Here is a 12,466-nt window from a genome sequence, read left to right on the forward strand (position 1 = left end):
GTTTTGTTAAATGATTTGTTGAGGGTTTGGAGTTGCCACCAGAAATAACACCTGTGTTTGCTCATATACAGGCTGTGACAAGTACATCACCACTGCCATCGATGACGATTATATCACCACATTTCCTCTTTGGGGACTCCAATTATGGCATGTGTTGGAGACACATATATTCCTGTTAGTAATTTAGTTTTCAGTTTGCAGTACAATGGTTTCTCTACTTCTTAATTTTCAATTTATGACGTTTTATTTTTTCCTTTTTCTATTCTTTCTGTGGCTTTCAATATTTTCCAGGAGGTTGTGGGATCAATTTGGAACTAAGTTCCCACCATGTTCCTCATATAACCAGAAGTTATTATTTATATTCTGTATTCAAATTATTATGAAAGCTAAAGCCCTAAAAACCGTTTTGAAATTATAAACGTAGCTTTACATCTATAGGGCTGAAGTGGCATAACCCTTTATAAATGAAATAATTGACTCTAAAGAAGTAGAAATAACTAGCTCTAAAGACCTCGAAAGTAGAAATACTTTATAAAGTAGATTATTCTTCTAATAGATGCTTGTTACATATATAGCCTTTTAACTTTGCTCTCTAGGGAGCTATAGAGCATAACTCTCAAACATAGTTAGGACCTCTCAAAATTCATTGAACATAATCATTTGTGGAGACATGTTTGTTTCACCTACTTATAGTAAGTAGTAGTATAAAAGTGAGGCCAGACAAATATCACCAGAATCTTGCCACCTGAAGAGGCTTTCAATTTGGAATCCATTTTTCGTTTATATATAATCCAAGCTGTCACTAGTAAATCAAGTGAAATATTGTTGGAAAACTATGTGGGGGAATACTATAGCATTTTAGAATTTATAGACAAAATTTCCATCTAGCAAACACTTTTAAATCATGAAGTATAATTCTCATCTAAAATCTGTTTAAAGTCAGATTTTAAACATTACCAAAAGATATTTGCTTGTAAAAATGGCTTGAAATATGCTATTGGTAATGTTATTAGTAGACAAAGAAGACAAGTATACATACTTTTAGCCAAATCCAACATATATCAATAAAAACTCAAAGCAGAGTTTAAAATAAGGATAGTTTTATTCATTACAAATACTATGTCATTTACAGACAGCTATTATGAATAGATCTATTAAGTACTAATCACACTTATTCAGTATTTACCAAAACTATATATAGCAAGAAAAAGAATGTATCCTTAGAGCATAAAGTTCCCTCTGATATTAAAATAAAAGCCTATTTAGGTCCATTATTTGCATCTGAAGGGTAAATGCAGATACATCAGAACACAAAACAAAGCACTTGATATTACAGCACCAAAAACAAAAATGTGGAAAATAACTTAGCACATTAATTTTAATTATACAAATAGTTAATGGTGCTCTCCACATACCGACTCTAAGACAGGATATCAGGAAACAGAATGGTACTTTTCTAGTCTGCAGAGGCAACTAACTTAAATGAAGGATTTTAGTGGGTTTTCTCTACAAACTACTAAAGATTTATAGGTTTTGATACTTATAAAGTCATAGTCTACTATAGATTATAAAAACGAGGACTTTTTAAAAATTACAAACAGTAGAAGGATCAACAAATTAGAGAGTAACAGAAGTAAATAGTACTTAGTATATTTTGTTGATTCAATTCATACACAGAATTGAAACACTGGTCTCAGTGTTTATTATAATACATTTAAAAATGTAATGGTTCATAGTACAGGTTTACTCTTAAAAGGTATTTATGTCCATGGTGATCTTTGGCTGGTTTCTACCGTCCCTCCTCCCTCACTTGTGAGGTGCCTATATACCAGGTAAGCACCTAAAGGGAACACGCAGGAAGAGTCTGAATCATTTCTAAAGTTTTTGAATTTCACTAAGAAGATATTTTGAGATCATGATTCAAATGCTAAATGGATACTTGGACACAACCAACATAATCCAAGCTGATAAGTCCACTTCTTTAAGGACTAATACAACAAACATGGATTCAGTACTTGGAAAGGATTATGGAACATTGAAAGACATTCAATTTTCAATGCAAATCAGGCTGAGCCTCCACTCTCATTGCTAGTGCTGCTGCACAGCCTACTCTACAAACATGACAAAGTCCCATCAACTGTCTACACACATTTATCAGTAAAGTGCATGCCCCCAAATCTTTTCAAGTGCTTTGGAAAACAGAATTAAAAAGCAGTTTTGCCATGAATATCAGTTGGCTTTTACTTTAATTTGGAAGGATATGTGCCAAAGACACAAATGAAGTTCAGGTTCAGTGTCCAGTGATGTGTCCCAATATAGCAGAAGGAAATATTACAGTTTTTGTTCCCTTTCTCCAAGGCATATCCCATATATGGATGAGAAGCTTTAATGACTTTTAACTAAAAGAAAGCAGCAGCCAAGAAAAGGCTGCAGTTCTCTGTGCTATGAACTAAGCCCCTGGCTTCTGGAAACAAACTCATGGAAGCAGATGTGGCGTGGTCTGTGCCTCAGCTGATTCATAACTTCAGTACAACAATGCCAGCCAATATACAGAAATGGGTGAAGTCATAAAAAAATCCTAGAGCCCTTTTCCCATTGCCCTCAAACTCCTTTACCTGAATTTCCATTACCAACTTTAAAAGACGATATACTTTCAGAATAGAATTGTCTTACATCTATTGATAAAAACACTTTTACTGAAATTAGTCTTTTTATCTAGTCATTACCAAAATGTCAATAAAATAAACGTATAAAAATATTTCAAAATGTCTTAAAATATCTTTTTCCTACTGAATGTTTTTTCATTTGTCATCAGAGTATGGGCTTATTGACTTCATTTGTTAATATGATCTCTCTTATTAGTGATATAATTCATTTAAGTAATTACTTTGAAAAATACATTTTATCTACTTTTTCAGCTTTGCATTTCCCATTTCAAACAAAATATAATACACTCAATTCTTTAAATCTAGGCATGGGCTCCATGGCAGGCTGCTCAAATCAATTTATTGAGTTGCCCCGAATTTCTAGCTCTACCATTCTAAATAGTGCAAGATGTTTATTAATATCTTACACAAGGAATTTCCAAAGCTGCTTGTTCCCCAGAACACTAGTAATCTGGTCCCTGGTATCATTTTAGGCAATCCCAGTTTAGTTTGGTGATGTAATCATCTGTATATTTGTAGTTACAGTAATGGTTACAATAATGATCATAACTTCCAGCTATTAATACTTTGTTAATATTATTTCTAACCCCATCAAAATGCCATAAGGAAGTTTTATCTTCATTTCACAGTTGAGGAAAGAGGGGCTCAACAATGGCATGTAACTTGCCTAAAGACACCAGCGAGTAAGTGATAGGCTTGACTTTCAATCCCCAGATCTGTCTGACTCCAAAACTTACATTCTTTCCACTATACCGAACTCAAGCTCCCTTTCCATGAGTCTATTATGAATGCTACCTTGAGAAGGCATTTTATGATGAAGAGTCTTAATAAGAGATTATATACACTTCTTCGAATAAGAAAATAAGACACTAAAATTATGAAAGACCAATACAAGTAAAATTAAACACTTTCCTGTAGGTAGTTACGGAGAAGTAAACTGTTAAAATATACAAAAACAGGAATGAAAAACCTGAGAAAAACTAGAACCAAAATAAAATGTGTATCAAAAATGGAAGGGGTCCCATGTACACATTATTTTAATCACCAGTAATGTAATTTTCAAAATAACTTCATTAGTTATTTTAAGTGTGATAGGATCTGGTTTGTGTTTTTCTTATGTAGTAGTAGAAAAATTGAATTTTAACCTGAAAAGTAACCCAGCTGGGTGAATAAAATTGTTTTAAAAATATTGAAAAATACATCTTATGTAGCTTTCATTTTAGGAAATTACATCTTATATAGCTTTCATTTTAAGAAATTGAACAATAAAAAATTATTATGATATAAATATATAATGATACTTACAAGTAATACTAACCAAGAAGGATCTTATCCCAAATTCACAGATTTGCTTCCATTTAGTATGAAATTTGGATGTGATCCCAGGGATAATGATCTCTGCTGGAACATAGAACTGAATTGAATATGTCACAAAAATGCCAAAGGAATACAGAATTTTCACTGATTGATATAACCTGTTGAAAAAAATTTTCAAAATTTAGTCATTTTTAATGTGAATTTAGTTTTCCTCCTTTATTTTTAATATTAAGATAAATAAGAAATCCAGAATACCAAATTAGGCCAGAACCTTACTAACTAAAAATGCTTGTTTATAAAAAAGGCAAATTGATCTCTAACTAAATTTCTAGATGATACAAGAACAATTCATTTTGACAAGACTGGAAAGCTTGAACATGCATGCCAGGGTTTAGGGTATAGTGGTAAAAAGATTTCACTTTGGGATAAGCCAATATTCTGAAGGTTAGACTCAGCCCCCCAAAGAGCTAAAGTTTTCTCAACTTTCTTTTTAAAAACTGAGCCTACTATATGTCTTAAATCCTGAGTCATACCCTCATTGATCTTTACATAGAAGAAAAACTCACATTAAACTTAAGTATAGTTCTTGGGTGAAAATCTTTGGAGTATGTCATTAGTTGCAGAAATGTCATCCATCTTAAGTCTAAAAGCACGCATCTAAACGGTTTCAACTTGCAAAGTTCTCTAAATTACACATACAATCTATGTTTAAAATTACATTAAATAAGAGACATACAGTTGCTGGGTAAGGTTGTTGTTATTCTTTTGGGCAAATTAACTTATCTCTTTGATATACAGTGCTTCAAAACAGCACAGCAATTTTCAGTTTTATAAATATCTTTAGATTTCTACATTATGGATAACCTCCTGTCAAAACTTCGCATGCATGTCTTGATAAAGACTTCAGTAACTTTCTTAAGCCCAGAAAAAGAAGACTTTTTAAACGTTAATGACATGAAGAGAAAACAGAATTGTAGGACCTAGAGGAAGAAACATTACAGAATCCACTCTTTAGGGGTGCAGAATAATAAAATTAATATGCTGTATTTAAAAAAACATTTTAATATTTTATAAAATTCAATAGAAAAACCCAACCATCTTGCATTTTTTAACTAACAAAGCAGAGAAAACACTGTGGGTTCAGTGTGCTGCAACTTCGGGGCAGTGATTAACACATATGTCCTCTTTCAGCAGAAACATCTTCCCACGGTTTTCTCATTTAAGAGTTCTACTTTCCCACCTAAAATTCCCATGCACAGGGAAGAGTGTTTTCTTTCTTACAAAAAAATGCAATCATTTTAAAAGGATTATATTCTACTTTTGGTATATAATGTCAAGGTATATAAACCTTGACATTAATGAAGCTTTAAGTATAAATGTACTTAATATATAAGTATATAAATGTCGACATTAATGGAGCTTTATTTCTGATGTCTTAAGACTTAAAGTAGTAAGGATTTTTTAATTTGACTTTTAAAGTTCAGGGGTACATGTGCAGGTTATATAGGTAAATTTGTGTCACGGGGGCTTGTTGTACAGATTATTTCATCACTCAGGTATTAAGCCTAGTACCCACTGGTTATTTTTTCTGATCCTCTCCCTCCTCACACCCTTCACCCTCAATAGGCCCCAGTGTGTGTTGTTCCCCTCCATGTGTCCACATGTTTTCATCATTTAGCTCCCACTTATAAGTAAGAATATGTGGTATTTGGTTTTCTGTTCCCATGTTAGTTTGCTAAGGGTAATGACCTCCAGCTCCATCCATGTTCCTACAAAGAACATTATCTCATTCTTTTTTATGGCTGCATAGTATTCCATGATGTATATGTACCACATCTTCTTTATCCAATCTATCACTGACAGGCATTTAGGTTAATTCCGTATCTTTGCTATTGTGAAAAGTGCTGCAATGAACAAAGGTATTTATGTGTTTTTCTAATAGAATGATTTATATTTCTTTGGGTATAAACCCAGTAATGGGACTACTGGATCAAATGACATTTCTGTTTTAAGGTCTTTGAGGCATTGCCACACTGTCTTCCACAATGTCTTGAACTAACTTATACTCCCATCAACAGTTTATAATAAGTGTTGTTCCTTTTTCTCCATAACCTCACTAGCATGTTATTTTTCGACTTTTTAGTAATAGCCATTCTGACAAGTGTGAGATGGTATCACACTGTGGTTTTGATTTGCATTTCTCTAATGATCAGTAATGTTGAGCATTTTTTTTTCATATGATTGTTGGCGGCATGTATGTCTTCTTTTGAGAAGTGTCTGTTCATGTCCTTTGCCCACTTTTTTTTTTCTTTTTTTGGGGGGTGGAGTCTCACTCTGTTGCCCAGGCTGGAGTGCAGCAGCTCAATCTTAGCTCACTGCAACCTCCACCTCCCCAGTTCAAGCGATTCTCCTGCCTCAACCTCCCGAGTAGCTGGGACTACAGGCGCCTGCCACCACACCTGGCTAATTTTTGTATTTTTAGTAGAGATGTAGTTTCACCATATTGGCCAGGCTGGTCTCAAACTCCTAACCTTGTGATCTGCCCGCCTTGGCCTCCCAAACCCTTTGCCCACTTTTTAATGAGATTCTTTTCTTATAAATTTCTTGAAGTTCCTTTAAATGCTGGATATTAGACCTTTGTTCAATGCATAGTTTGCAAAAATTTTCTTCCATTCTGTAGGTTCCCTGTTCACTCTGTTGATAGTTTTCTTTGCTGTGCAGAAGCTCTTTAGTTTAATTAGATCCCATTTGTCAATTTTCGCTTTTGTTGCAATTGCTTTTGGAGTCTTCATCATAAAATCTTTGCCCATTCCTGTGTCCAGAATGGTATTTTCTTCCAGGGTTTTTATAGTCTGGGGTTTCACATTTAAGCCTTTACTCCATCTTGAGTTAATTTTTTGTATATGGTGTAAGGAAGGGGTCCAGTTCAGTCTATCCCATATGGCTGGCTGGTTATCCTAGCACCATTTATTGAATAGCGAATCCTTTCCCCATTGCTTGTTTTTGTCAGGTTTTTCAAAGATCAAATAGTTGCAGGTGTGTGGCCTTACTTCTGGGCTCTCTATTCTGTTCCATTGGTCTATGTGTCTGTTTTTGTTCCAGTACAATGCTGTTTTGGTTACTGCAGCCCTGTCGTATAGTTTAGAGTTGGGTAGTGTGATGCCTCCAGCTTTGTTCTTTTTGCTGAGGACTGCCTTGACCCTTCAGGCTCATTTCTGGTTCCACATGAATTTTAAAATAGTTTTTTCTAGTTCTGTGAAGAATGTCAATGGCAGTTTAATAGGAATAGCATTAAAACTATAAATTGCTTTGGGCAGTGTGGCTATTTTTATGATATTGATTCTTCCTATCCATAAGCATGGAATGTTTTTCCATTTGTTTGTGTCATCTCTGATTTCTCTGAGCACTGTTTTGTAATTCTTATTGTAGAGATCTTTCACCTCCCTGGTTAGCTGTATCCCTAGGTATTTTATTCTTTATGTGGCAATTGTGAATTGTGGCAACACAATACCATTCACAATTGCCACATAAAGATTTGGCTCTCAGCTTGACTGTTATTGGTGTATAGAAATGTTGATGTTTTTTGCACATTGATTTTGCAGCTTGAGACTTTGCTGAAGTTGCTTAACAGCTTAAGAAGCCTTTGGGCTTACTATGGGGTTTTCGAGATATAGGATCATGTCATCTGAAAACAGGGATAGTTTGCAGATCTTGCAGTTCTTCCTATTTGGATGCCCTTTGTTTCTTTCTCTTGCCTGATTGCTCTGGCCAGGACTTCCAATACTATGTTGAACAGAAGTGGTGAGAGTAATAAGGATTATAAACAGCCTGTAAACTATGGCCAAGCAAGAAGAGATTCAATAGTATTCTGCTATAATATATTTATCATACAAGAGTAAGAAGAAATTTAAAAGCTGAATAAAAACAGATTTGAAGATACACATCACAATTAGGAAGGAAAGAACTCCTTAGAGCTAACAACATTTAAAACTTAATTTTAAAAATTAGCTAAGGATGTATTTCTCAGCTTGAGGCTTAAAGGTTACACATAAATGGTCAAGTTACCAAATATATACCACATAACTGAAAGACATGTGTTTCCTATACTCTGATATGTAACTGTGGATAATTAAACAAATATTCTTGTTAGTTTATTGGTTTAACAGAAGGACATTCCTTTTTCTTAATTATCTTTTCACTTATGTATTTTTAAAATGTGGTAATAATATATTTAATATTTTTAAAAATAAAAATACATCATTTTGCATGTAAGTACTATTACTTTTTTATTGACAAAGTCACATCGGCTAAGAATCTGGTTATTATTAATATCGTTAATTATATGCAAATATTACTATTTGGTGTTACAAAGAGTAAAAATGGGAAATAAAATGGTGTGGATCTTTTAGAAGTTGGTATATCTACTAATCAACAAAAGAATAGTTATATAGAAACAAGAGGGCATCTTTAAAAAGTGCCACAGTTTAATATGAACTGTTTCACTCCTACTCCTTTTCTGTTTCAAGAACCCACTTATTTCTATGTTTGGAATCTATATTTTCAATCACTCTAAACTATTTTTCTCTACAACTTTTGTATAGCTATTATCACAACCTTTTCTTCATTTTGGTTTTAAGCAGCATCTATTGTAAGGCTTCTTTTGTACTAAGTTTTAGAAATGAAGAACGTTGAAAGGAAAAATCTACCCAGTAAACCCTCTTTCTAAAGAATAATAAACTTTCTTAAAGTCACAGGAATTTGTTTTGAGGGTACAAAAAACATCAAACAACTTTAAACAACATTTAGTGTACATTAAAAGGTCTTTTAAAACTCCTCGCTGCCAAAGCTCCTGAGAGTTACAGACTAATTCTTCTCTGTATATCCCTTCAATGCACTTAGTATTAATAGGTGATTGATACTTATTAAATATTAATTATCAAAATAGATATGGATAGGTAATTCTTAGAAACTACAACCATTCAACACAAAAAATATTAATAGCACTTCAAAGAATAAAATGATTTATGCTTGGAAACAAAATCTATTATAATGATAGTAAAGAATTTAATACCTTAGTAAAGGACAGAAATGTATTTTTAATAATTATTTTTCAGCCAATATGTTGAATCAGATTATAGGGAGAAAACAACTTAATGTTCCAGTGAAAATATTAATTTTGAAAACATAGAATATCAAAATTTATAATGCTTTTATTCTTTTCCCCACATTGGCTAATAAGTCAACCTTCAGGTATGAATAACTTAAAATTTTTTAAAAACCAACTTGGGAAATAAGTTGTTGACTGCTTCTCTGTCTCTCAAGGTTGAATACAGAAGCTACCCTTAGAAATAACCTGGTAAGGCACTTTCCCTCTTGGATCCTTCATGATGCTCAGGTTGAGAATCTTGAGGATTTAGCTCTGTCAAGAAGTCAGATAATTGAGAACTATCTGCAATCCTTGCCAAGAGCCTCATCTCATTCCAGGCTAAAAAATAAGACAACTATGGTTATGTAGCATTTATCACTAGATTGAATGCCTTGAACTAGTAAAACCTTTAAAATACATTCTTTACTTCAAAAGCTAAATGCAATACATGTACAGTATTACTCATAACTAATTTTCAAAGATGACAGTTCAGAAAGATTAAGGGTAATAACTTGGAGCTTCTCTAATCCATACTTGCTTTATCCTATGGCCTCTTTCTAATTCAATCTTTTCTTGCAGAAATAACCCTAATATACTCTGAGACTTTGCCAATTTGTACCAAAAGCCCTTTACAGCTTTTCATAGCTAGTAGCCATTAGTTCTCTAGGATACTCTTGTAACAGTCATTGGCTTTCATACTCTGCCAATAGAGTACATTGCACAATCTCTAACTTTTGAGGCCTCTCGTGTGAAGCACAGGAAAGAAGTGAAAGAGAGACTCATATATAGTATATTAAGAAAGAAATCTTAAATGTAATCCCATGATTATTCTAGTCCAAACTTCTCACTTTACAGAATGCCATGACTGTAAAAAGACAAGCAACTCTTCTCTTGTATTCCTCAGTTGTGACTATTATTTTCATTGTCCCACAACTGCAGAGTCCACACAGAAACAGACTATAGCCTGCATAAGGCATATCTCCACAGTGCAAAGGCATTAACCAATGCAAATTCTCTAAAGGGAAATATGTGTCTTGACTGGCTTTCCTGTTTTTTCCAGATTTTTGTTGTTTCTTAGGATACTTGTACTAGGGTTTCCTCTAATGAAAGGTGGTGTCTAGCTAGACTTCCTTGAATAGAAACTATGATCTAATGGTCCCTTTTAAATCAAGAGTCTCAACTAGTTCCATTCTAATTGGAAAGTCACAGCAATTAGGAATAAGGTCAGATGTAGAAAGGGGCTGTGGGAAAAGGGAAGGATTAATTGGAGCTACCGCAGGGACAGTGTCACCCTCCAAGATTGAGTTGTGAATACCAAAAGCATTCTGTCTTATTCTCGCCCACTATTTCTACACCACATTCTTATGTGCCTGGTAATACAAACCTTTCGATGTGAATGTGTGCACACTCCCACTTTGGAAACTCCCCCCCTAAAATATTCCTTACATGCTTTTGTAAATAAGACCGGGAAAGAATTTTGACATTATTTCCATGTACCTTTTACATTTGACATTAAAAATAGTTGTCAATTTCTAAAATGATTATTTTTAAGACTTAGTCAAAATATTATTGTTATTATTAATATTATTGAGACAAAATGTCTCTCTGTTTCCCAGGCTGGAGTGCAGCGGTACCATCACAGCTCACTGTATAATCAACCTCCCAGGCTCAAGTGATCCTCCCACTCAGCCTCCCAAACAGCTGCAATTACAGACTTGTGCCACCATGCCTGGCTAATTTTTAAATTCTGTGTAGATTTGGAGTTTCACTATGTTATGCAGGCTAGTCTCAAACTTCTGGCCTCAAGTGATCCTCCCACCTTTTCCTCCCAAAGCACTGGGATTCCAGACATAAGCCACCATACCCGGCTCAAAATATTCTTCTAAATGAGGAAAAAATATCATTCTATTTTCCAAACATTGTATAGTATTTGAAAAGATGAACTTACTACCATATTTTTAGCTTGATTCTCTTATACTAAGCTGTTTAAGCTTAGTATAAGCTTAAACTTATACTAAACCAAAAAGCACATTTGAAGGCAATAAAATTATATAATTAACTATAGAGTTAATAAAATAAATGCTAAATAACCATATATCTTATTTGTAATAATAACTCCACCTTGAAATATATTTGTAACATTTGAGACATGTTTCCATTTTGAAATACATTTATGTTAGCTAAAGTTAAATTGTAATTTAAAAATACAGACACACCACATGTATGCTCCTTGTGCAATGTGGAAACTATCCTAGGTCCATTTGCTCTGTCATAAATGGCTTCCTACAAACATTTGTCCTAGCAACATTTTTGACTCCAATAAATGCCCAGGATTCAAATGACTATTAAATGACAGACAAATTCTCACCAGGAGGCCAGTCAGAAGATATAATTTCTGCTGTTGTTGCTTTTTCACTAATATAGTAAGACATTTAAGATTACAGATTTTTTTAATCCAAGTAGCTAAAGTAGTAGTGTGACAATAATTCAATCAGCGATTCCAAATTTATTCTTTGCGTATGTGAAAACTAAGGAGTTACCTTCCATCTTGTAAATAAGGAAGTAAGTCTGCATGGTAATCACTGCCACTATCTTTGAAAATTTTCCAAAGACAAACCTCTAGAAAAAGGAAAAATCATATACATATGATGCTTCATTTAGCAGGATATGGTCCCAATATGAAAGAGAACATTAAGATGATGCACCATTTTGTTTTATTATTTATAATGTGTCCCAACTGTGTTCTGAAAGGACTTGGAAAATATATACTATGAAGCTGACCAAAATAGCAAGGACCATAAATGATGTAATCTATTATTTTATTAGGAAGCTTGAGTGTTTGGCTTTTTTGGCAATAAGGACAAGTATTAATTTTTTTATTAAAACGTGTCCATATTAAAATAATCCCTGTTCTACTCTTATACTTGACTTGGATTTGGAAAAAACTCCAATTTTAAATATTTTTTTAAAAATCCCACAAGAACCCTAAGTTCATATTTGGTCTCCTACGAAGATTATGAAAAAATTCCAGATTGCACAAATAAATAAATCACAGTAATTTTTTTTTTGTTTTGAGAAGGAGTTTCGCTCTTGTCACCCAGGCTGGATTGCAATGGCGTGATCTCAGCTCACTGCAACCTCCGCCTCCCGGGTTCAAGCGATTCTCCTGCCTCAGCCTCCTGAGTAGCTGGGATTATAGGCACCCGCCACCACGCCTGGCTAATTTTTGTATTTTTAGTACCGATGGGGTTTCATTATGTTGGCCAGGCTGGTCTTGAACTCCTGACCTCAGGTGATCTGCCCACCTCTGCCTCCCAAAGTGATGGGATTCCAGGAA

General features: G+C 33.9%; 1 protein-coding gene across 7 annotated transcripts in view; it reads right to left on the bottom strand.

Annotated features, from left to right (window-relative positions):
- The window catches only part of SLC36A4 (solute carrier family 36 member 4), a 275,950-nt gene that overhangs the window by 26,329 nt on the left and 237,155 nt on the right, over nucleotides 1-12,466 (bottom strand). For 6 of the 7 annotated variants that reach the window (XM_054662606.2, XM_024347383.3, XM_063784409.1 and 3 more), the window contains one exon: nucleotides 3,972-4,141. In XM_054662606.2, coding sequence (XP_054518581.1) covers nucleotides 3,972-4,141 — 170 coding nt within the window. Of the gene's footprint in view, nucleotides 1-1,083; nucleotides 1,841-3,971; nucleotides 4,142-12,466 lie in introns of those variants that run through there. The other variant, XM_016921789.4, reaches the window with a different exon arrangement.

This window comes from Pan troglodytes, chromosome 9 (genome assembly GCF_028858775.2).
Source record: "Pan troglodytes isolate AG18354 chromosome 9, NHGRI_mPanTro3-v2.0_pri, whole genome shotgun sequence".
Classification (NCBI taxonomy): Eukaryota; Metazoa; Chordata; class Mammalia; order Primates; family Hominidae; genus Pan; species Pan troglodytes.